At 40.9% G+C, this 27,252-nt stretch overlaps 1 protein-coding gene across 1 annotated transcript in view; it reads right to left on the bottom strand.

The window, feature by feature from the left end:
• Positions 1–1,665: 1,665 nt before the first annotated feature.
• chst8 (carbohydrate (N-acetylgalactosamine 4-0) sulfotransferase 8) overlaps positions 1,666–27,252 on the bottom strand; it is a 207,292-nt gene continuing 181,705 nt past the window's right edge. Inside the window, exons 3-4 of the mRNA XM_080491841.1 lie at positions 7,663–7,700; positions 1,666–3,518 (exon numbers count right to left, since the gene is read on the bottom strand). Of these exons, the coding sequence (XP_080347967.1) occupies positions 2,310–3,518; positions 7,663–7,700 (1,247 nt within the window). The 3' untranslated portion in view covers positions 1,666–2,309. The remainder of the gene's footprint in view (positions 3,519–7,662; positions 7,701–27,252) is intronic.

Here is a 27,252-nt window from a genome sequence, read left to right as displayed (position 1 = left end):
CTCAAAAATTGATTATAGTGTGTATAGATTTCAGTAGTATGAATATTCCTTTTCCCCAGAGGCAAAAACATTACTCGTCTTTATAAATTATATTGTTAACACTGAAACACATTTTCTAGTGAGCTGCAAAGCGTAAAGCTGAAGAGTGACTGCTACTTCATAAAGAACTATAGAATGTTCTCAGAATCACAATAAGTGAAAAACAAAATAATGAAGTCTTGTTAATCTATGTTCAACCTCTACTTTGTTAGTTTCTCTTTGTGTTTGGTTAAATCGGTCTATGTTTGGGTTGTAAACCGTTCCTTCATTGCCCCTGCAAACTTTTATTACTGTGCATCAGTGTTGAGAATAACCAGCTCTAAAGTAATGGGATACTTTGAATGGTAACATGTTAATAGTATATATATATACTATTTTCATATACTACTTTCATATCCTACCCTCCTTTCATATCTTACCTTCCTTAACAATTCAGTTTTGTACATATGTTCAATTATATAACAGTTTTTTTTGGTCCTTTTCTTTTTTGTTTTCGTCTGTGTGTGTATGTTTGCTTCAAAGAAACACAGGGAAAAGGGATTGTAAAACACCTAAACAGCTTAGTTTAGTACTGGTCACGCGCACAAAGCAGGGTCTCTAGGGGTAAAACTGTGGTTAGCCAGGATGGGTAAGCAGCTCAGCTATAGAGTCCATTGTTCCATTGAGACTCCAAAAAGGTTTAGGGTTTAGTAATCAAAGAGCTAATTTCCAAAATTATATTTATCCATTTGCATTTAGTAAAATCGTTCACTACTTCCATAGTACCAAGTGGTTTGGCTTCATCAGTTAAATGAGATACACCCAATTTTTTGCTGTTCGGTTGACGTTGTGGTTTTTCAGCTGGTGGATGCTTCGTTTTGGAAAGAAACTCTTCAGTTACACGACACTCTATACTGGTAGTACTGAAAGAACAAGAATTGACATTGAAAAAGGAAATCAACACACCTTCACCATGAAGCACTAAATATATAGATATATATATATATATTTTAGAAATACATAGAAAAATATAGAGTCATCTGAATGCCCATTATACAATTGTACACAGTAGAGTCAGAAAAAGCCTATTCGGTGTGAGAGAAACATGTGATACATACAGAGGAGACGGAGCTGTTGACAGTGTGAGAAACTGTTCAGGGGGTGTCTGATGTGGTGGAGGGAGAACACTCTGCTCACTCCTGCTGGAGAGTCCGCACACTTTGAAAAAAAACAACTTTTTTTTTTTTCCTTTTTTTTTTAAAGCAGCTCTGAACAACTGTTGTCCTTCCGTCTGCTTTAGTCCTCGGACTTGATTTGTCCATTGTGTTTTGTAAAAGAAACCAGCCGACCGGTAAGATTGAAACACTAACAGGCATTGAGAGATACTGGCAGCAACACTTTGTACCCTGCAAACACCTGGAAGTCCTGCGTTTACACACATTTAACACAGCCCGACTAAAAAAGCTCTAGAGGTGGAGGAGTGACAGCGTGTGTATGTGGTGTTAAGAGAACAAACTCCAAGCAGAAACCTAACCCACAACGTTAGAAGTATCAAAATGCTACAATAAGTGCACACAGCTTCCCAGTGGGCAGCTCTTCACACTTTTTAAAGATTTATACTTTTTTTTTTATTATTTTTTTTTTATTATGGTTTCTATTTTAGTAAAGCCATTCACATGAAAATATCTTTATTAGTATGTACTGATACAAAGAGGTATACTCATGCCTCACCAGCTGCAAGTCAAATAGTAAATGCAAATAATTTCAATGATTTAAATGACAAGCGTTGATTTGAATAAATTGAGATCAACAATTAAAAAAAAAAAAAAAATCTAAAATGATAGGGGGTCACACTCTTTTAATATTAGAATTGCCAAGAGAAGGTAAATTAAGTTATATAATACATTTACAAATGCTACTTGACTTACGGTGAGGCATAATTTAAAGCCTGTTTAACAATATCCATTTTTTTTTTTTTAGAAGCTTCATCTTTACAAATTTATGAATTTAAAATTGTTCTCCACCATTTGTGAATTTATGCCTTGCACTTCATGACAATTTAGAATATCTGATACAACAATACATCAACCGTCTCATCGCCACGTTTGGGTAAAAATGAAGGTGACCTGGTCAAATTGTCATGAAAAGCAGCTTCTGGGAAATTCAGAAGAAGTTTGGTCTGCCTGATCTCTCTGCTGAGACCGATGGTAGCATGTGAGTGAGCTGTCATGTTAAGATTCATGGTGGAAACGTAGTGGAATGTGACTGTAATTCAAGGATCATGGTAAGGGTCAATATAAATCCTTGAAAGGCTTGGAGTAGTTAAACATCAGATAGTCCATGTAGTAGAAGTCGTACACTCGCTGCCGCTCCAACGTGCTGACCTGTGAAAAGTATTTTTCTGTGATCTGCATAGAGGTCCTCTTGTCGCTGGGGTTCCTATCTTTAAAACTGGGCAGCGTGAGGTTGGCAGGAGCCCCTGCCAGTCGCAGGAGAAAGTTAGACTCCTCCTCCATGTTCTCAAACTTTCCGATGAAGTCGTAGTCTATGAGACAGGGATTGCAGAGCTGGTTGGCCTGCTCCCAGTGGATGTCCATCCCCACGGGCCGGTGAACGTCCAGCAGGTACTGGACGAACTCCTTGAACGTGACCCCGTTGCCCGTCTTCAGGGCGGCCCAGGACGGGTTTGCCCTGTACTTGGAGATGATGGGTTTCCCAAACAGGGAGTGATAGTAGTTGTTGGGATTCTCGAACTTGTCCCTGTAGGCCGACACCATTCTCTCCAGAGGCTCGCGCACGAACATGACTTTTGTGTACGTCTCCAGACGGTGCATGATTCCCTTTCGGTCAAAGCTGTCCAGCTTCTTCAGGTGGTGGCCGTAGTGGACCGTGTCGTGATTGATGCTCTGCGTGTTGGAAGCCTGTCCTGCCAGGACCATCAGGGTCCTCTTCCAGTTGGAGCAGCCCGCCTTGGGCACCTGGCAGTACAGCAGCTTGTACTTGTCCTCCACAAAGAGATGCTTCACGTGATGCCGCGTGATGGTTTTTGAGATGCTGCTTTTATACTTGGCACAGATCTCCTTCATTAGCTGCTGGCGTGCTTCTAAGATACTGTAGAGCTTTCTCCAGCTCTCAGGGGAGAAAGATCCAGAAGCAGAGGGTGAGAAAACAGGAGAGAAGGAGGAAGAGGAGGAGGAGGAGGAGGAGGAGGAGGAGGAGGAGGAAACTGAGGAAACCGAGGAAGCAGCCGAAGCTGAGGATAGAGAAATGTTTTTAGAGTGCTGGATTGGGGGGCTTGTCTTCAGAAGTTTGCGTTGTCTTTTGGAGACATGAAGCGAGCCGATATCCTGCTCTCGGGATCCAGGGGTGGCGGTCCGTTGGGCTTTCTCAAAGTGTGGAAACTGCATGGGAGGAATGGGGCTGGACAGGATGCCCTCTGTGGCCTGGAGGTCCTGATAACTGTCTGATTTGCCCCTCTCCTTGTCCCGAGTGGAAAGTGTCTGTAAAACAAAGACATCACAAGGTGAAGTTGACAGAAGCTGAATCAATATTTCCAGTTGAGGATGTTGATGTAAGTTCAAGAATGACACAATCAGACTTTTGATGTTAAAATGTCAGAAATCTGAGTTCCGTGGTCTTGAACAAACACATTCACCCCCTATGTTTAATTCTCAAATCAGCCACATGAAGGTGCTGTTTCACTACACCTTAAACGGGAGCTCTAACTTAGTTACATGCAAATGTCACACACTGTCCAATACCATCCATGACCTATCAATAAACTGAGCTGTAAAACCATATAAATGTCTTATAAACACTTAATGGGGAATCTAAATTAGAATCATCTACTGCCTGATTACCATCAGATGACGCTCAGGGCCATCATGCATTCTGACATTTTATTTCAATTAAATGCTGTAATGGCGTCATAAAGTCAATGGACTGGATGTATAATTTTAATTTTACAACAGACAAGGTGATGAGATCATCGTGAATCTCGGTACATCCCCCTCCTGACTTAAATGACCATATTCTTTCATTTGCAGGGACATCTGGAGGGGGGAGCTAAACCAAAAAAGAGAGGAAAGGTTCCTCCTCCCCTGCTTAATGTGCAGAGCGAGTGCAGTGCAGAAAACCTCTACGCCAGACATCACGTTCGAATGTAAGTCTCTCAGTGGTTCTGATGATCACAGCAGAGAAAAGAGTGTGCGGGGGTCAGCTGAGAGAGCATACAGCAGCACGAGCACGTCTGACATAAAAACCCAGTTCATGGATTGTCTTCAAGTCAAACAGGAAGTTGCTCTCTCTCGGGCTCCCTGAAACCTGCAGCTGTTATTGTGTAATAAAAACATGGTTCAAATCGACAAGGCCTTTATAATGATGTCAAAGAACTCTCAAGTTCGCAGCTTCTTTTGTTTATTCAAGTCTCAGAGATTTTATTTTATTTCTCTCTAAAAGGAGTTCCATTCACTCCCATTCAGTTCTGCAAGAAATCCAACAATACATCCAAATACCGAGAGAAGGCTGTGCGAAAAGAATGTTGAATTTAATGTTGAGTGCAGTAGAAATGCAACAAACGTTTTTCAATAATAGAAATTTAATGAAATTGGAAAAACATTTTTGAATGACGTTTGAAAAACTTGATCAGTCCTGGAGCTTTTTAATCACTGTGGCCTGTGTTGTGTTGGCAAACACAATATGATTACCTTAAACACAACAGACACATGCAAGATGAATAAATTGCTTAGAATGTGGTAAGAATGATGTAAACCTGACATGACATGAAATGAGACGCCTTCTCATGCATGCTAGATACAATATGTACACAACAGTATGGCCTCTCCTCGCTTTTGTTTTTATCTGTTCATTGTAAACAGTCCTTTCAAAGGGTGACAGATATGGACTGGAGACATGTGGCTTCATTCAGTCGGGACTCTCTTTTTTCAAAAATCATGAAGCCATGCTGTGTCTTTACATTCTAGAAAGATGATTCCCAAATATGTCAATTTCTATATGTTGCTCCAAATTCAGTATTTAATAAAAATGTCCATATGGTCTGACCTGTCTAGGTGTTGTTAAAATTCAGTCACAATTGTGTCTACAATGCTGAAGAAAACGAGAGCATTGTGTATTTAAGGCAAGAATGGCTGGTTGATTCTTTTTAACCACGGTTTAAAAAAGTCTCCTAGATGCTCTTTAGAAACCTGCCAGAAGAGATCAGCCTTGCTTTATTTTTGTCCATTTTTAAATCCCTCTCAAAACACACGTTCATGGATGTTTTTTCTATGATTATCGTTTGATTTTTAATTGTTTTAATTCAATTTCATGTTCTTTAATCAATCCCATGTATTTCTTTTGAATGTCTTAATTTATACAGCATGTATCTCCTTCAGAGAGATCTGTGATAGCTCGTAAAGAAAAGACTTGATCATTTGAGTTGAGCCGTTTGCACTCAACATCTCCCAATGTGAACCACAATATGTAAGATTTAAAAAAGACGGTAGAATTTAAAAGTAACCTGCTGAATGCAATGAGATGAAAAAGAAGCAGCTCAGAATAAGAGCTGAAGGCATAAAGAAATCATTAGAGATGGTTATCATCAATATTTATGAGCCTACCAAACGTAAATCATTGAACAGGCGTGGTGTGCATGGCGGAGGAGGCTGCTGCTCTCCAATGAACACATCAGCGGGGATGTGAAGCTTGGCAAAGTACACCTCGACACTCCGCAGCTCTACCGGGAAAACCTTTTGTGGACTGATGAAACTAACTCCGAATTGTTTGGCAGAGACAACCAGGCACTGTGTCTGAAACCATGAAAACAGCATCCTAAAGGTGAAATGCTGCGGAGGTAAGAGTCAGGCTGTTTTGTAGCCTCTGGGCCCGGACAGCTCGCCATCATCGCCATCAAAATAAATTCTTAAGTTTATTACGGTATCTCGCAGGATGAAAGGCGAGCTGCCTGGCGGCTGTAGTTCAGTTGAAAACGCTGTGACGCAACAACACAATGACCCTGGAACAGATGAAAGTAAACCTGCTGCAGAATGACTTCAAACAGAGAGAACAACAAGAAAATCCACCTTTTGCAGCGAATGTGGAGCCAAAGAGTCTTACTGAACATTATGGACCTCTGATCTGAAGCAGCATGAGATGCTGACAGAGGTCATTAATAGCACTGAGGTTTGACGATTCCATTCAGAGATTTACTTAGATAAACTTGTTTACTTGTATTTTGAGTGGAATGAAAAATAAAAACAGAAGGTTATAATAAAGAAATAGCTCCAACTCAATAATTCATTACGGATAACACAAAGATGGAACATCAACTCGTCGAATGAAAAATAGAAAAAAAAAAAGTCACAATTGTGCACAGACACATTGTAAATCTAAAAAAGACATCAAATAATTGAAGAATTCAAAATACAAAATTGCAAAGGATTTGGGGATTTTGTATGTTTGTAATTGCAAACATGCAATTAGAAGACTTAAACATCTGAAGAATTCTCTGAAGCTATAAATTTCATTCTGAAATAGTTTTGACTCTTGAGGAGCTTGGACCCTCAGGCAGCACTGCATTGAAACAGACATGAAAACAATGTTCTGTGTGTTTCATTGTCTCTAATCACAGTTCATGGCTGCATTGACAGATTCAAGATAGAACTCAGGCAGACAGAGAAGAAACCAGGTATGACCTACAATTTGAGATGCTGCTGTCCATTTTAAATGGACTGAGGTAAATCTTTTTTTCTTTTTTGAACATCATGGATGTTGTTTCGACCAGAGAGAAGAAACACAGTCTAAGAGCCATCAGGGGAGGACTTTGTATGATTGACCTGCACATGTGTGCAGTGTTTATTCATTCTCAACAATACGTACCTATGTGATTTGAAGTACCCTGCTCTGTTATCCAGTCTTTTTCTTTTCTTAGCAGGTCTGGTTGGTTTCAAACGAAACAATTTCAAACCACACAAGTATCACAATAGTGTGGATTTGTGGCGAGGTCAGGGTGACTGCCTATAAGAAACATCTGATAATTTCTCACAAAAAAAGGGATGAGAAATGTTCAAGAGCAGTCGAGCAATATTGGGCATAAATGCAAAAAACATTACTTTTTAATTGGAATCCTTGCTTTGAAAATAGGGCTGATTTGAGAAGGACTGTTGCAAAATTATCGGAAAACATTTGGGGAAATATGTTGCCGACATCAAAGTCATAAAGAACTGATAATAAATAAAGAAGTCTGTGTTGGTCCCACTTTCAGGTAAATAAAGGCCTTTGCTTTAACTCGTACTTCACATAATGTTCAACCTTGTGGGACATTTTAATTGTAGGAAACGTTGTGTAAGTGACAGAAAACAAAGACTGAGGAGAAACAAAAAGATCCTTTAGTTAAAAAAAAAAGAAAAGAAATACTGGGTGTGATAACACCCTGAGCAAGCCGGCCAGGTTCAGCTGGGAACGTTTACTCGCCAAGCTCAGGCTCAGTGTGGCTGACTGAAAGCACAGTGTGAGGTCAGCCTCTCTACACAGATGCTATCAGACACGCTGAGAGGTACAAGGCTGACAATCACTTTTTTTGCAATAGATAACAGGTGGGACCAACCTGCGTGTCTGTGTTTTGGGGTAAATGGAGTAAATACGTACCTCTCTGGACTGCCGTGGATTGCTTCCAAGTTTCACGCCTGGGGAGAGACAGGAGAAAAGAGAGAGGAACATCAGTGCTTATATAAACATTGTGCATTTTGGTCATTGCGGAAGAGTCAGGCTTCAATATTTTGATGCTTCCCATCGGTTGGAACGTCTACTTTTTGATTCTTTTCAAACCACCAGTGCTTTGCTAGTCCATAGAGGTAGAACAGGTATCCCAATATGTGTGATGAGTTGCCACAAGTATAAAAAATACTATATGAATTGCACTCTCAGTTGTAAACTGTGGAGATGAAACGCAAGAAGAAAAATGTTAAAATGCACTAAAAGATGAAAGAAATGAAATGGTGCAAATAGAGCTAAAAAGCAGCAAAGACAAACACGCCAAGATGAGAAAACCAGCAGTTTGCAAACAAGGAGAAAGAATGAGAGAAAAACAGGAAGATGCCATTTGGTGAATTTCTAGAGTGATGGCAGGAGAGTAATGGAGACATACTGATTGGTTTTGTAGCAGCCGTGGGGACAGGTGGGATGTGTATTGGCAGATGTGCAGCAGCACGACAGACAATGCGTTTAGTGGTCTGTCTCCAGCTGGACATCTTCTTTTCTCAGGTCCCCCCTCCCATCCTCCTGATATGTAATCAGACTGACAGGTCTGAGTGGGGCTGCATGGCTGTTGATGTGGGGGAGCAAAGACACCTCTGCCGAGTGGCTTGTCACTTCCAATTTAAGTGTGGAAGTGATGGGAACCTGCACACGGGTGGTGGTGGGTGAGGTGCGGTGGGGGCGGGGGGGCTGGGGGCTGGAGGGGGGTGAGGGGCTGCAGACGTAGGCCACAACCTTCCCTAAGTGATGAGATGTGCAGAGCCCTATCTCGCACTTAAACACGCCTCAGTGGGGAGGGAATAAAACATGTTGCCCAGATGCAGGGTTGTTTTGGATCAGTATGCGCTCGAGAGCTCAACGGCGCTGTCTGGCTCTGTGTGGAATCTTTGTCTTCATTCTTCTGAACGAGACTCAGGAGGAGGAGGAGGAGGAGGACAAAGAATAGGAGGGCGCTGAGGAGGCGGCATGTGACACTTTCACATCGTGTTGAGCTTCCTCCGTCTTATTTGATCTCTTAACCCTAATGACAGCTTGTGTAGGATGCACATCTTTTGATTTCAGCTTACGTTGCCATACATGAAACACATTAATATTTATCACGTCGTGCACGGACACCATTGCCACGGAAATGCATCTAAGCACAGCGACCTTCTTTCGGTGTCTGCTGCTCTGAAACCGATTGAGGCAGTTTGAGCCTCTTCTGGCCCTGACCATCCTGTCAAGACACATGCTTGGTTATTGATCTTGAAAACCCCATCAAAGTGGTAATTGAAATCTCCAAAGGTTTAATTGGTTCCCTTCTAAGAGGTGTTTTGTCCAGCCATTGTTACAAGTTTGTCACCGCTGCTGATGTCAATACTGTCTCACTGCCATTCGATGCTGCACCCTGAAGACCAGCCAAGTTGTAAACACTTCATTCAGCAGCTCTGCAGGAACACTGACACATTTCAGGAGAAAACTGTTGGACACTACTCTTTTTTCTGTTTATTTCTTTTATGGAGACCGTTTGAGTGGTGGATGCAGCAGGAAGACCAAAATTTACTTGACGTTGATAGCACACTTTTACTGTGTTAAGCATCCTAAAGAGAAAAACAGTCATTCACACACAAATGACAAAGGTTAATGCAGATTCAACTTCATTGTGTTTCCTATGGACTAAAGACAGGAATCCAGTTGTTGGTGGTGAGGTTTTGAGGTAACTCCTTAACCCTAACCCACAGCTTCACTGCAGAATAGCAACAAAGCGATATTAGCTCACTGCTAACATACTAGAGAAACTAACTCAGTTCCACAAACAAATGTGGCGTTGGTGAAGATCTGCACTCTACCGAGTGCCCGCTCATGTTTACTGAAGTTTTGGACGAGCCTCTAATCATCATGACAATCCTTATTGATCAAACCATGCCGGCCCCATTCTCTCGACCCTAGTGTCTTCCTCTGTCCATTTCATCTCTTCTTGTCTTCATTCATCCTCCTTTCTCATCTCCCACCTACACACTATTTCCCTCCCACATCCCCCATTAAACATTCCTTGTTCATCTATTCATTCATTTCCTTCCACACAATTTTTCCTCTCATCACTAATTAAATCTTTCACCTCATCCATCCTCTAGTCATCTATATTTTTACCCATCGAATCCTATTTCCTAACATTTGTTCCTCTCATCTGGGAGGTCGGCATACAGCTCAGGGAATAATTGGCTATGGCTGCTTCCTAAACTTCGTCTCTTGACCACACAAACCTCCTCCTCTTCCTCATTGATTGCCTTTCATCTATTATTTTTCAAACTAAACTTATAGCTTTACTTTGTTTTGGTGTGATCATTGCTAGTAAAATACACTGAATTGATCATCGACAGGACAAGTTGTTTCAGAAATATCTGACATGGCTTAGTTCGATTAGAAAAGTCAGGTCTGTTACAGGCAGGCTTTAAACTCAGGCTCTTAACAATGCAGCCGTCTCTCAAGTGGGGAGCCAAAATTACATTTGTCGAGAGGAACGTCTTTCCATGACACGGTCTTACTGAAAGAAGCAACATGGCAACATAAACTGAATTTCAGGGGGATTTGTAAACATAATTTATCTCTGTAGTATCTATTTGTTTGAGGCTAATAGTTGCCGTTTGATTGCAATTTCACACTCAGTCAATTCTACTTAGTATAACTATACTATTGATTTTCACTGCTGTGCAGCAAAACAGTGATACATTGTTAAGAGTGAAGTTTCGTCTTGAGAGACGCTAAACACTCGCAACAGAAAAACCAACTACAGATGGAGCAGAAACAGAAGATGTAAATCATTTTATCCGAAAGTGTGTTATTGGTAGGAGATGATTTGGAGCTGGTTGTCAGAGTTCTTTTTTTTTTACTGGATCCGATTTTTTTTGTTAGTGCAACAAAAAAAGATTGTCCACAGCACTAAAGAAAATACTCTGGATAAATGCTTCAATGGGGAATTCTGTAATGGAAAAAAAATAGAGCAATAAAACTAAAGTTGTTTTTACCCCGAGATATTAAATGTCAGATTCTGGTGGTTTTGCTTTTGAAGCTCTAATGGATTTCACTAAACAAAAACACATATAAAAGACACAGCACAGATCAAACAAAGTCCTCTGTTGGATTTCACTTTGATTCTCTGGTAATGTCTCACTGTAATTTTCTGATGATGGGAGCTGATTCAAAAGCAGAACCAGCTTTGTGGAATTTGTCCTCCTTCACCCTCTAAAATAACCTTGAGCAGGCACCTCTTTCTCTCCAAGACAAAGCCTCTGAATATTCATACAGATGACCCAGCGTTGCTGCAAGGATCCACATAAGCAAAGGCCACATCATTAGCGGCTGCATTATCATCCTTCCCTCTCAAAGGCCCTTGCACAACTCTCAAGCAGAGACATACATCAAACATCATCCCATTCCCCGACACCGCCACCGAGGAGGAGCAAAGTACAAAAACAATGTGAAATAATGAGCTTGTTAAGTGAAGGATTGCGGCCCCGTGTTCTGGGAGAACTTGTTAAATGCCCGTTTTTGAACCAGCGACAGGCCAGGAGGCTGCTGGAAGCCAGACGAGGCGTGTCCTCCTCCAGCGCACTATTCAGATGAGGCAGCCATGCTGCGCCACCAAAAAAACCTTTCATTAGTCATTCTGCACAGTGAGCCACTGTGACCCCAACCAGCTGCACTCCACTCTCTCCCAACAAACCACCCACACCTGCACTCTGTACACACACACATGCGCCTTTCCCGTTTGACTCTGTGTGGGAATACAAGGCTTGGGCATGCTGCTATGGGCCATCAGAGGAAAAATGCTTGAGAATGGAGGAATTAGGCCTGAAGCTTTGGCACATTGATGTTTTAACTTGCTGTGGTGAGAGATGAAACAATGTATTAGTTGGCATTGAAATCCTCCAGGACTGAGCCACAGGGAGCAACCGCTTGGGAGGACATGGAGAAGGAGGAGGAGGATGTGAGAGCAATCAGTGACCTGAGATTAAAGTTGTGCTCAGAGAGATTCTCCCAAACCTAAATATAGACAATCGGAAAAAAAGAAAAAGGAAAAGTTATCCTTATCATGTGAGGATTGCCTGGTGACAGAAGGCTTAGAGGATTTAAGACATCCTTTGGCGTGCACTACTCAAAGCTAAGGTTTGGCGAAGAATGAATCAGTCAAACATCCATTGATCCGACCAATGACATTGTCCTGGATATGAATAAAACCAAAACACAAAGACACTGATTCTTGTCTGTAGTCTAGTAGTATGACCCCGGGTAGTCTCCCGTGCTCACGGAAGGCAGTTTACTAATTCTGTGAACTGCTAATTATGAAAGGAAATGTTCAGGGAAAGACCCAAGGCCAGACAGAATAACGTTTGTTTTATTTATTTTTTTACAAAAACATATCAGGACAACAGGATGGACAAACTTCCAAGAATGATCTTGAACATAATTTACCAATATTAACTTGTAAATGCAGAATTTGGAATGGATAGCAGTGCTGTTGTAGTGAATGGAATTAAATTGTTTGTCTCATTAAGTGGCTGGTGAGTATATATTCTTGTGCACCCTACGAGATTTCATCACTGAAATGACGGCTGCTCAAAGTCAAATCAGAGTAAATGCAAATTGACTTGGAGGACAAAGTGTTGCAGGAGAAGTTGTAAAAGCAGCAGTGAAGTTGCAGAATAGAGAAGATCATCACACTTCAGAAGAAGACTGAGGCTGGAGTCAGAGCAGCAGGAACCAGGACACAGCCATCAGTGTTGAAATACTAAACCAGAGGCAGGGACAGACAATAAGAACTGCACCGTTGCTCAGTGGATCACCTGTTCACATAGAGGTTGCTTCAATGTCTATTGTGAGAAGTCATCAAGTCCAAAGTAAACACTGCATCCATCAGGAAGTTACATAGTAAGAGGAGACACCAGAGCCACAATGCAGATGAGTTGAGGGCTGCTATCGCAGCAGCAGAAGCTTTCGTAACACTTTAGCAGGCCTGCAGGCTGTTTCCAGGAGCTGACAGACTCCAACAGTGCAGAAATGTGATGTAATAAATGAACATATTGATACAAATTTGTCTTCTGTGCATTACAGATGCAGCTCATCAGTATTCATATTACAACAAAAAACCTGTCTCTTCGTGTGTTTCAGTTTATCTGTAATAATTCCAAAATGTACACACAGATTTTACACCTTGAAATAAATGAGACAAAACACAACCACGATTATTATATTCTGTCTTTTGTAGATGTACATGAATATACTAGCATCTCTCTCCCTCTTTCTCTTTTGTCTACACACATAAGAAGTATTCAGTAGGAACCAAACCTACTTCAACAGATTCAGGACAAAAGTGTGGGTTTAGGTTAATGTATTACTCAGAACGAAAACGCAAGTTATTGATTCCCTTGGAGAAATGACGTCTCTGTGTTCAACCCATCTTATTCATTGTTACCCTTAACTGTACATGCTGGGAGTGGTGGGCTGCCTCAGTGCTATACCCAGGGAGCAGTGGGATTCAAACATACAAACCTCTGATCACAAGTCCACTTCTCTGACCTCGAGGCCCCCCACTGCCTCACACTACAGGATCAAATAAATGTGCACAGGCTCAAAAAAGTTGGCTGTGACTTTTGTTGTCAAGTTGGATGTGAAATGTGTTGTGTTTGATCCCACCATCTGTGACCTTCCTCCCTGTCTGTACTTTGTTACTCGTCATCTTCCATCATCTCTATTGCTCCTGTCATAATTGCGACGGCCACACTACAATCGTGGTCCGATCAAAGACTGTGGATCCCTGTTTCATCACTGTCTTGACTGTTAAGATAACACTAATAAACGTAGTTGGGATTTCACGAGTGAAAAACATCTCTGCATCTTACCTTCCTCCGAGATGATGCACGATCATCACATTAGTTGTAACAAATTACAAAACACTGGTAGTGACTGCTCTGCAGCAGATTGAGCACTTTTAGTTTTATTAAACAGCCCATTGGTGAAAAATCACAAGAGGCAGAAAAACAGAGTTTTTCAGCCTGGGAAGCAAAACAATTGGCTAAAGTCAGTTATAAATCTTTGCAGAGCTGAGTGGGACTGCAGAGTTGTGCAATAAATCTTTTTGTGTTTGTTACTGTGCATTCAAGTACTCTTGAATCCATTTTTACTTTAAAAATGTTGACTATTGTCTTTGCAATTATACTCCTCCTCCACTTTTGCTTGAACTGGTTTTCTTTCAGGGGTAACTCAGGGATTGTTGCTTTCACATGAACACTGGATTCAGGAAATGCAGAGAGCAATGTCGAATCTATTTTTTAGGATTGGCTATTTTTAACACCTGTTTAATAATTAACGTCATCATTTAAATTCATAACCAATGAGCCCCTTCTCTGATTGCTAATGTGTTTTACTTCTTTTTTTAATCAAAATATCTTCAGTCACTGGGATTCCCACTTGCTTGCACACAGCCATGAAGAAGCACAGACTAATAAAGGTGATATAGCTTCAGAGAAAAATGTCTTCTTCTACTTGTTGTGTGCACTATTTCCACCTTCCTTGTCTGTGGTTAATTCCAAGCACAGGGTTCTTTCAGGTTAAGGCGAGCGGCTGTAGAGTGGGGGTTATTCAATTTGACTTCTGTCAATAATGTTGCTTTTTTCTCTTGCCGACAGAGGTTAACAGAGGACATATTTGATTGTACGCTTCACAAATCCTGAATCCATACTTCCAGTTATTATGATTTTGTGACAGATTTATTTCAGTGTGCAGTGAATGAAGACAGACAAAGAAAATATCACCCATTGTTTAGCACCTACTTACAGCTTTGAATAGAACTCCGTTGTTAATAAAGAATGTTAATAACTTCAATTGTTGTATTACACCTGATTCCTGCTTCTAAACCTCATCATTACACACTTCTGACCTCCTCAGCACAATTCCCTTTACTGCATCCCAGAGGGACCACAGCAGGTATGCTGGAGTTGGTGAAATCCATAAATTACACAGCGTTTCGAAACACCACGCCTGGGCTTCCCTTCCACCTCTGACCCCAAACCAAGGTCAATTGCTGAGAGGACTTGTAAATCATGGGGGATGCGCTCTCTCATTAGTCCACATCCAAATGAAATAGAGGACACTTCCTCATATCCCCCCCTGCCACATTAAATCATCATGCCTTCCCCGCTCCATAAATAACACATGGTTTGGCTCATAATTGTGTGTGGCAGAGCACGGGCCGGGCATACAAAGACTACATCAACATTTAGTGAGATAAAGACTGAGCTCTGCCGAACACTATTTATGATGTGAGACTGCAGTGCTGCATTAACACCTTTACACTATTTTCAGATCAGTCTCTGCACTGAGGCAGAGCAGCTGCTCTGTTACGCCACTTTGATCATCACCCCATCACCACCGAGTGAGTGTTTGAATGGGTTAACCATCCTGCATTATATATGTGACATGATGGACTGAATGCACATTTCTTAGTCAGAGATACACTTTTCTGTGTTCAGTTGAAAACTGCACACCTTGAGGATACATTTAATGGTAATTTCAAAGTCATTACAGATGAGACCCTCGATACCTCAAAGTAATAGAGGAATGGAATTGAAGCAATGCGATTTTCAATCTAAAAATTGAGAGAATAGAGCTTTAGGAATAAAATCAAAACATGATAAAGAGAAGTTGCCTCTGAAGGGCATTATTATAGGCAGCTATACTGTATTAATATCCCTCATGTTTTAATTTGCCCCAGTCTCAGTCTTCTCTTTGTGTGCAATCCTCCAGTTCTTCCTTTAAGCTGGTACCTTCGACACAGCACACAGCAGGAGAGGAAATAATGAACTTGAGAGTTAGGGAGCTGCTGAAATGCGGAGTATCAGAAATGGCACTGATTACTGTTATGACAATTCACTTTGACAACAATATATTCTCAGAGTCGATCCTACTTGGGGTACTTTCAAGGTTGGGAGATGCAAAAGCTTCCCAGGGTAAATTTCCATGGAAACAGCGAGTCAGGAAGCAGCATGTGTGGGTGTGGTGGGAGGCGCCTTGCTCCAATACGATGGAGCTGATGGGGCATGGCAGCTTGCACGAGGAGGGATGTGTAAACAAATGCTGCCTGTCAGCTGCGGGCTCAGGGTTAAGTGAATTATGTCGACCGAGACAAGGTGCAAGAGGCTTTAATTGGCACATATCCTATTTAGATGCTGCAGAGCTCTTGACCTATAGGCGCGCAGATTGCAGCGCTCCCTTTGTAAAGTCGCTTGTCATTGACAAAGGAGAGCCACGGCGATACAAACCTACACGGTGAAAGGGATATTTTCTATACCGATGTTTTTTGGGAGCCAGAGATGTGTTTGTACAGTTAAATCTGTAGGCAGAGCTGCATGTATGCTTCTCTGGAATAAGCACAGGCACGACTACATAAAGAACAGGATTCAGATGGCGACAAAAAGGAAGTGATGTGGTTCTATAGCCTCAATGCTGAGTCAGTAATCAAAGGAGGAGTGGGAAGGTGAAAACGAGAGAGAAATAGAAAAAAATATCAGTTCTGACAAACTCTCTGGACATTGTGAGCAAAGATGGACATTGGTTAATATAATTCGACAATTCCATGTGTCTTAGATGAGTACACCACTGAGGACATGATGTATGAGTAAGTTCATGATCCTTTTTTGGTTCAGCAAGAAACTGTTAACCTTGACCACGAGTGTCATGCATATTTAAAATCTGAATACAGTTGCTGAAAGCAAAAGGAGGCTAATATTATGGTATTAAACTATTAGTTAGCTTCACCCACCAAACAACGTTTCAATAGAAACCTTGTGATGGATGTTTTTGAAACAGTAGCTTGAAATAGGCAAACTGTCACAGTGTGTACTGCTGAATATAATCACAAATGGATTGTTGTCTCAGGCATCCATCCATTAATCCATCCATCTGTTCATCCATCTATTCATCCATCTATTCATCCATCTATTCATCCATCTATTCATCCATCCATCCATCCATCCATCCATCCATCCATTGTGAGTTAACAACTTGGTCGTGGTCTAAAAATTAATTTCAATCTTCAATCAATCTTCACCTCTAAATGGAAATCACACCCAGCTGATAGCGGTGTGTACATACTTGTGTGTTGAGTCTGTCTTTCTATACAATCTGTGGTGATGATTTGACTCCAGCAGCGCACCTTCTGCCACAAAGTATTTAAAATATGCAGATGACACACCCATTCACAAAGTCCTCATTAACACTGCTGTGGCCTATCAAGAAATCAATTATAGGCTTTTCTTTCTTCCGAGGCTCTCCTGTCACACCAGCCTATTTTCCCATCATCCATATCATGGGATCACCTCACACACTGACCTCATTTACAACCAATGCACCTGTTGACATTGATGACAACTGTCAGTTGATCTGTAAATATAGCATGACCCAATCTCTCTGTCATAGGGCAGAGTCATGACTCATTTATTATCAAACCATTTGCATATGTCCAACATCATCAAACTGAAACAGATTTCAGCAATTTGTCACAAACATGTCCAAATGATTGCTCTTGTCGTTCACATTTGCTTGAAATAGCCTCCTCTGCTCCGACATGGAAAGCACGGACAGTTGCAACACAGACTGACTGCGTTGTCTCTTTTACTTCCCCACCCTCTCTCCTGCTTATACACGACGATCACGTACAGCTGGGCCTGCATCAGCAAAAGCTTTATTCCCTTTATCCCCACTACATGTTGCATTGAAATAAATAAATACACAGCAAACGAGAACTCTAAAAAGGCTGGAAAACTTGCATATTCAGCTGTTTGGGCCCATCAGTTAAACGCAAGAGAAAACTGTGTTTTTCCCCACTGCTGGTGTGTGGACAGCTCCTGGTGCTGAAATAAGGGCTGACTTCACTGAATGGGAATCAGATGGGAATAAAAGCTATTGCACTACTCAATTTCTGGAATGAAACAGAGTTGCTTTTTATTTTGTATTTGATCAAAATAGTGAAGGAGGAAACAATACTCTGTTACGAAGCTAACGACAAAAACCTTCATATGAAAGAAATGTGACATTTTTGTCAATTTTTCATTGTCCACCATATTCGTTCTTTGATTTGAGTTCAACCTGGTGGCTTTTACCAGACAAAGGTTGATGGGTTTGATTGTTTGAAAAAAAGAAAAAAGAAAATTACATATCTCCTGTGGTGTAATTTTTTTCTTTTCAGAAAGGTTTTTAAGGCTTTTGTGCACTGGCTTCAGGAGGGCTTAAATGAGTTGTTTGATGACCTCTTTTAAGTTTTTTTTCTCATCCACAATTTTTCATTTCTTTTAGATTAAAGCCCACACTGAAATCCTTTTATCGTGACCTGTTGCTACACCGGTGACGTGGCGAGGTGCTGTGATCAGATGCTGCTATGTCTTCGTTAAGCCTCTGTGCTCCCCTGTTCACCTCTATTTGCCGTGAGATTGGGAACTGGAATTGGCCCTGTCACTGTTTACACTGGACTCTCATTTGAGTTAGCTTCACGTTCCCTTACCTACCCCTTGTTTTCCTGTCACGGCACCGCTGATTACAGCAGGGACTGATGCGTCCCGACATGTGAGTAAAGCACAGGGTCCACGGCTGAATGCTAAGTGAATAGTTAGTGGACCGCCTCAACACATCTGTATATCAGGAGCTTCTGACCAAAACCCCTGTCCAAGGTTCATATCTTAAAACAGGCTACAATTATTTCAATAATTACTAGACTTCTAACAATCATTTTATGAAATTTACCAGTAAACTACATTCAAATATATTACTGTAAGTGGGATTTTCATTATAATACTTTATTCTAAGATTACATTCAAGTGATTGTCTATTATAAGTTAAGTTAAGCTTAGGCTTCGTCCTACTCCTTTTCGGTTATGGTTGGGCATTATTTATTGAACTACTTAATTTTGGCTTGTTATGTTTATTTGTTTAATGTGTTTTTATGTAATTTTGTTGTTGTGGTTTGAATAATTTAATTTGTGCCCACATGCCGGAAATAAACTTTCAATTCAATTCAATTCAATTCAATTCAATTGTATATTATATATAGACCAAGTACATTTTTTATTGCTGTTCTGTTGTAGTAGTTTGTTTATTGATTCATCTGTACAAAAATTATAAAATTAGGAGTAATTATTATTAAAGACACAATGTGTGGGATTTATGTAATGCTGTATTCACTAATCTAGTGGCAGCTGTGACCCACTACAACTTCAAATCTGCCTCTCGTATGGATTTTATAATGTGGGAACTTTTTAGTTGTTGACATGTTTTGATTTATGACTTGCCTCCTGTTTTATTTCTGTTGCATGAATGACTCCATACACCATCTTGTGATACAAAGTGGTAATACAAGCCTGGATGGTAAGCTTATTTCCCTGTGGCAATAATTTCACATTCTGGCGATTGCAAAGTTTCACAGCTTGCTTTGGACAACTTATTTGTGAAAGAAGCTCCTTAGCGGAGGATGGCACTATGTTTGCAACTAGTTACTTGCCTCCTGCTTTTGTGCATTGGATCTTGAAGCGTATAATCACCCCGGACCTCTTAATGTGCAGAGAAGCTAATGCAATTTTGATTCATTTTAAAATAGTAGCAGCTTGCCTGATATCATCAGATGCACTCTACAATATGCATAATTTGCAAAGCAGCTACTGTAAAAGAAAAAAAAAAAACTGTTAAAAAAACCCAAACAACAGAAACCATAAGAACACTCCACAATAATTGTGAAGGATTTCCTGTTTACTAAGCAGCCAGCTGTCTGTAATTTGAACGGAACACAAAGCAATATTGTTAAGTTACAATAAAGTGCTTTTCTTGTTAAAAAGACAACAAGCACAGACTACACTGTCATTATTGCATGAAGCAAAATCTATATAATGTATCGTAAAATACAACAATTTGCGAAAATATAAACATTATTTTCACCATTTCTAACTACAAATGCAACACTCAATGCTCTGAAATGAGTGCAAAAACTTAAATACAAGCTATTCCTATGTTGATATTTCTATAAAAATGACAATACAAATGTGCAAATGACACTAAAACCTGAAAGTGTTTGATGTTGGCATGTGCATCATTTATGTTTTATGATCTACAGAGACAACCCAGATACCAAAACGGTTGTGATGCTGTGACAAACTGTGTGTTATTGTTTTCTGAAACTATTACTATAGCTATCCCTTGACATGATAAAAGAGGCATGTTATGATTTTATGAAATAACTTTTATACGTAACATTTGAAGTTAGAAACACAAAGAAGTTGGAAAATGCATTTTCTTTACATTTTGCTCATTGTCCCAACTCTTCTGCTGTCGATGATTCCTACAGGTGAAATGGTTTCGTGGTGAGACAAAATGATCCAAGTTAATATAAGTTTGCTTTTATAAAAAATTGAACTCTATTTAGACTTAATTAGTTTCACTTTAACCAGTTGTGTAATCATAATTATTAGACAATGTTATTACCCCATGAAAGTCCTCAGAAGCATGCACAAGGACGGACTACAAAAGAATTCCAACTGTTTCTCAAATTTTCCCTACCCACCGAGGATTTCACCTCGTTTCGCCGCTGCTCTCTGAAAGGAGGTACAGACTCTCCAAACAGACTAATGAACCACTCCCTGCATCACACTGAGGATGAAGCTGCCAGGCAAGAGAACATGAGGAAGGCCAGCGAGGAGGCTCATGGCTGCCGTGAGGAAGGACAAGCAGGCAACTGTTGTGAGAAAGGAGGACACAGGAGACAGTAGGCATGGAGGATGATGATCCACAGTCGCAACCACTAAAGGAAGAATGCTGGAAGAATATTACTCATTTATCCTATTCATTTTGTGCTGTCAAAGCAAGGTCATTGTAAAAAAGCTGTTAATTCTAAAACAATAATAATGCAATCATGTTTAGTATTGTATTGTACTGAATTTTATTCTGGCTCGACTGTCTTTAAATGGATCAATGAAAGGATTGTTCATATGAAATTGGTTGCAAACGTGATGTTGCATGCAAAGACTTTAAAAGCTGAGCCACCAACAGGACGTCTGGCGGACTGAGACATCATGAATAAGAAATATTAGGCGTGTCTCCCAGATTTCTCCCATGAATATGGAGTTCATGCAAATAGATTCATGTACAATGCGCAATGTTGTTTACAATGTTAGAAAACTTTTGCATTGTTTATGATTGAAAGGGAAGGGCAAATCATTTCAGATTTCACCAGAAATGTTACTGTTACCATAGTGAGGAGTACTTGTTAAGAAATAGAAGAAAAAAAAGAAAGTAAAAATACTGTCTCGTCAGAAATTTTCTTTCCAAACTTTATAATCTTGAGATTTTCTGTGTTGATTCTCTTACTTTGAGACCAATCATCCCTCAAATAACCAGTTGTGACTCGGTTGGTAGAGTGGCTTCTCTCTCAGTTGGGATGTTTTGCTGGTTTGATTCCTTGTCTTCCCCTATGAGGTGTCCTTGAGCCACAGTGAACAAGAGAGTGAACCCCAATTTGCTTCCATTGGCTAGATGGAGGTGTGTGTGTGTGTGTGTGTGTGTGTGTGTGTGTGTGTGTGTGTGTGTGTGTGTGTGTGTGTGTGTGTGTGTGTGTGTGTGTGCGTGAATGGGATTCACCAATTGTATCACATTATTTTGTGCTTATAAGTGAAATGTGCTGTACATCCTCCAGTAGATCACTGTGATGTAAACAGGGTTTGATGCATGCAAAAAACCTTCATTCAAATGCAATTGTTTGTGCATGATGTCACTGATGGTGTTATTATTAGGAACTCACCAGGAAAACTCAAACAAACTGCAATGTGTCATGCTTTATATAGGATCAAGTGTCAATAACTGCACTGTCATCACTGCGAGTCAGTAGCAAATTTGAGCATTTTCACTTTCAGTGCTTTTTCTTTCCTCTCGCAGGCCACTGATGACAGAGTGGAGAGTTGATCATAGCCTTGTAAATATGGTCAACAAACAGTAATTTAAATAAAATTACAGGCTCCTTTATCTCTTGTCGTTTGGTGCGACCCACATAGTGCTGATGAAATAGACATGTAACCCACCCTAACAGCATTATTTAAGGGAAAAATAAGATTATGGTAAACCCAGTTTAAAGCATAAAAAGCTGGGATTGATTAGCTGTCATATTCACATACATATCATAAGGAGAGAATAGCAGAAGAGGCAGCTGGTTCAATTCCTCCAATAGTCCTTATTTCTTGGTCAGTGGCCATGCATTACTTAACATGCCTGCCAGCTCACCTCTGGGCCACAGCTTCCGCTTAGACCATTCCCGGCATTCAAAGCAACTCCTGATTAACCCTGAGCACTCCTCTGTTTGCTCCTCACACGCCTCTGGTCTCACTTGTTTTTCCTCTACATTCCCTCAATTCTCATTCCTGCGCCCTGAAGCTCCATCCCCCCACCCCCCAAGTGTCTTATCTCCCTTCCTCGCCTCCACCCCTCTCCAGTGTGTCACCTCTGGCCTCAAGCCTCCAACCTATAATTTCTTCCTTGCCCAGCCTGTGCCCTGTGCGCCGCTCCCCGGCTATGTTCATGATAACCAGCGAAACAACAAAAAAAAATAGCCCCAAACAATATATAGAACAGCACGGCAAAAAGATTTGTATCGTTACCACTAGTCTGCAGCTTTTCCTTTTTTTCCATTGCATTTTGAGGCCTTTACTCCCTCTGTGCTCCGTGCGGTCGGGCTCTGACAGGCAGTGAAGTGTGCATGAACGTCTGAACAGAGCGGCACTTACTCAACCCCTCCATATCCCTGTGCTAATGAGACGTGTGTGTGAGTGTGTGTGTGTGTGTGTTTGTGTGTGTGTGTGTGTGAATGCTGCAAAACGCTGTCACACTGACTGACAGTCCCTTATGCCTGAAATAACTTTTACACACATCAGGTGGCTGTTGCCCCACGGTCCCCGGAGCTGAGGTGTCATTTAAGAAACACAACTTGTTTTCACTGCAGCTTACATGCTGCTGACTACCAGCCCGCTGCTGCGTTTATTGTAGAAGAATCAAAACAGGAATGAAAGTAGAATTGTGCAGACAGATAACTGAATAGATATGACCGAACGTTGTGTGGAGTCTGCTGCTAATCTCACACTGTTTGTGCATTATTAAACACTGCAGGCTTTGTTGTACAAGCTCAGCAAAGCCCTTGTTCTTTTGATAGAGACTCCTGGAATTTTTGCTATGTTTTGCACAGGAATTATTGATATTTCAGGATGTTTTGCACTCTACCGCCTGCTGGTGCGCGGATCCACACGAGCAGAAGTATCTTCACATCACCTGTCTAAGCCTCACCTTATTTCTACTTCCTTCCTGTGACACCAATAAGCAGGGGGGGAAAACAAAAATATGGCTTGAAAAATGTCACAGACATGGGACTTGACACAAAGCAAGTTGACAGCAAAAACATTGCAGAGTAAACCCACTCAGGGAACATGAACTCAGTTTGCAAGCAACTTTTCTATTTATTTTATTACATGGCTTTCCTTGTATGTGAAGCACCTGGTCAGGTATTCATGACCTACAGCCTCGCCTGCAAAAGCAGCTGAAAAACATCCGTGGCAAAAACGTCTACGATGGCGCAGCACTCTCCTGGTCTCAGCCTGTCTGATTACCTGGCTTCAGCATTTAAAATGCTCATTGAGCCCAGAGCCCTCCTTCTTTCTGCTATCTCAGGCTCCTTTCTTCTCCCTGTCAAGGAAAATGCCAGAGAGGTGCGGTGAGAGAGCCGTGCTCCGCTTCCAGCGCTGGTAATTTGACAGTGAGCAGAGAGGGTGCAGAATAATTGGAATAGCATTTACGTGCCAATGTGACACTGACGAAGAGGGCTCAACATTTAACTCATCCGAATGGAATTGGAGAGGAAAAAAGCAGCGAGCGAGGTTCCCGCAATGCATTTCACAAGTTGTCTCGCTAAAGAAGCATTGGGTTAATCAGACAAACTAGACATCTGGCCTTTTTGTCAGAGCTGTTTGTGTCTGAGGTTCTGGGAGAACAGGCTGGAGCAATAGTGAATGATGATTTTGGCTAAAGTCTGGTCTTGTGAACGACAAGCCAATGCTGGCCATAGCTGGAGCTCGCTGATGGTTTTAATTGGACTTAACTCAGTGGGGCAGATGCATCCAGAGACAATTGGATGATATGACTGGCAGCTTTAACTGAGTGATATTTTTCAGAAAGCCAATCTTCTTGTTATCAGGTTGTAAGAAGAGAAATGAACATACATGCACCAGCTAAAATCAAAAAGCAGTGAAGATGATGAGGCTGGCAGGTTAGACAGAACATTTTAATTGGCTCCTCTTACTGAACTGGATACGTCCACAGACTGGCTGCCACCTCATGACCAGACAACAAGTCAGTTCTGGAGTTTGGTTGCAGGGAGGGGGTATCACTGGCGCTTCTGTGCAATTTGAACAATACTGGCTGGCATGTTGAGAAGACAATGACACACTTTAATTCATCACAGCTTTTGCTTGTGCGCCAACAACAGTGAAGAGTAGCGATCGCACGACAGACCATAAAAAGGGAGCAGAAACGACCCGGCTATCTGTTTCAGCTCGTGTGACAGCGTGGGTCGGCCGGCCGACTTTTGCCCCCTCCTACACTGGTTGCTGCTGCCAGCCTCGGAACGGAGGGACAACACAGAGTAATGAGTGGGATTACCAAGGGAGACTGGCAGGAATAGTATTGTATCAAAGAAAATCCAGTCAGTGAGCGATATTCAGACAGCACTCCCATTCTTTTATTCATTGCCTGCACACCCAGAGTGACTCAGCTCACTCTCCTGCTGTCAAACTCTGTCATTATCCATTAGTGTGTTTCTGCCTCGCTGGGGACCGCCCACTGCTGCTGCTGCTGCTGCTGCCGCCGCTGCTGCTGCTGTTGCTGGCATGTCTGAGTAGGTGCGCTCCCGTTTGTGTGTATAGGTGTGTGTGTGTTTTCTCAACACTCACACATATCATACTATTCTGTGTACATACTTGAGTCCTGAGATTGCCCTGCAGGGCTGCTGCTAGTGGGCAGGTTTTCTCTCCCAAGATCCTTGTAGCCCTGGCAATGTCTTGTTAACCACTGTGAGGTTGATAAGCAGTAAAAGAGAATCTATTAGGACCATTCAGAAAGAAGTAAAAAGACAGCTCACCAGCTGCATGTTGAGAGGGTCCTTCATCTGTGTGCAGGGGTGTTTTCAGACATGAAAGTATTGTCATCTATAATGATCTGTGGGGTTGTAGACTGTATCATATTGTATTAATATGAAGAAAATAAAATGTTCACTGTCTATTTTTCTTTTAAAACTACGATCCAAACGACTTCATTAAAGGCAAGTACATCGTTAAGAATTTCATTGTCATTTAAAATTCTTTCAGAACATTTTTTCGCAATCACAATTTTTCCAAAATGTTTTATCCTAATTATTGGGGATTCCATTTTATCCAATTATTTCAGTGTTGGAAACCTTATTAGCCATACATATTGAATTTCATGAAAGGCTAATTCCACAATTTGGAGTGTTCAGCCGGCCTGTTGAACAGCGACAAAAAGCTGCTTGGTTACACAAGCAATTTGTTAATTGGAAAAAGACCAAACGAACTCTGTCTTCATTTTCGCAGGAAAAAATAAACCCACACAGTTGTTTCCAGAAAACGGCCTAGCAGCTAATAAGAAAATCATTCAGACTACAGACCTGTAAAATAAATCTTCTTTTACGTCGCATGATTTCTGGGTGCAATTTAATGCAAGATAAGTTTAAGAAACGAGTTTGCTGAAAAATCTCAAAAAGATGTAGCGAAACAGGCAATTTAAAGATGTTCAAAGTGCAAATTTAATGTTTTTGAAATCCACTAAAATCCATGAACAGCCACGAGATCTCTAAACTGCCTGAATGATATTTCTCATGTATGAAAAGTGTAATTTTCTCAAGGTTTTGAACCCCTCAGGGTCGCCATTATTCAGATGATTCAAAGTTAAATCCAAAAACACCAGGTTTGTATTGTTTTACAAAATTTTCAAAATTTGATCTGAAGTTTCAACCCAATCGAAAAACAGAAAAAAAAAAAGAAGGAAAAAGCAAATGAACTGTCGTCACTTCAAAAGTTAGATTACAACAAATCTGCACCCGACACATATCAACATATTAACATTCTGACACAATCTGGCTAAGTTTGATTCAAAGATCTAGGAAAAGAAATAACTTTTATCCCAGCACTAATGAGCTAAATTGTCTGCTCAGTATTTTGCGTCATCTGTAACACAAGCCCATATTCAATATTTATGAAGGTAGGGCCAAACTGATTCGGTGTGTTATAGTGCACGTCTATCAGATCAAATCGTCAGTGCGTCTCGTTAGGAGATCCACTTCGAAATGTGAGTGCCTGCAGTATCACGTTACAGGCAATGTGTGCTTTCACCGGACTACAAACAGCTTCCTCCTGGGTGAAGCTTTGCAGTGACGTATAGCCACCTTCAAATGACTTTCTGTTACTATTGGTTACTTCTTCTTTCTTCTCTTTTTTTGTTTTGTTAGTGTTGTAGTTAACTGTTGTTTTAGATCAGGAAGTGGTAACAACCTCCACACATTAATCACTTTGGAAAAGTGAAATGCAAAACAGGATGTCATTACTTCACTAAAAAGCTATGATGTGAATAATTAGGAGGGGAAAACAAATATGTGGATAAACAAAAACAGAGCAGAAAACTATTGTAATGTGATACATATTCAGTATTCATGATTTGTAGGTGTGGATGGATGAACAGTGGCTATGATGGATATGATTAGGAATCATTGAAGACAGGTGCCTGCTACTATTGAGAAGGTCTCTAACAATCAACTGAATTAAACGTCGGCATTCAGCCTTTGTAAAGATGTGAGTGGATCTGTTTCTAAGGGTGAGTTGAGCTCTAACATTAGTCTACAGTGCTCTCCTTTACTGGAATTTCTGCTTTATCTGTTAACAAAATGCTTAATACACAGAGTTCCGTAGTTATATTTGTGACTATTTACATGCAAACAAACGTTTGCCTTTTTGGGACTACCCTGCTGTGAAGCTACATGTAATTGTTGTATCACTTTTTTGATGGTAACGGTTAAATTACTGATGTGTTAAGAAGAAATAGCGTTTGAGTGCTTTTGCTTTTTCTCAATTTCCTTTTTCAACAAACTGGCTGTTTGCTTCAGCATAAGCGGAAACGGTTATCTAAGCTTTCACTATTTCACTAAAACCCCCACCTACAACGATAGTTTACATTAATCCTGAACTAACTAAATACTCCTGACAGCGAACGTGAAAGAGGTGTGACTGTAATTACCAGTAACATTAGCCTGTATCCACAGAACCCATCATATAAACATTAGCTTCATTTCTATGAGCTTCCTGCAGCTGTTTGCTCATTGCTAATAAGTTTATTTCAATGGCTCATAAATCCACTCAGATAAAC

The sequence above is a fragment of the Lipophrys pholis genome (assembly GCF_963383615.2).
Source record: "Lipophrys pholis genome assembly, chromosome: 2".
Taxonomy (NCBI): Eukaryota; Metazoa; Chordata; class Actinopteri; order Blenniiformes; family Blenniidae; genus Lipophrys; species Lipophrys pholis.
Note: the sequence above shows the minus strand (reverse complement) of the source record. Positions and strands in the feature narration are given on the sequence as shown.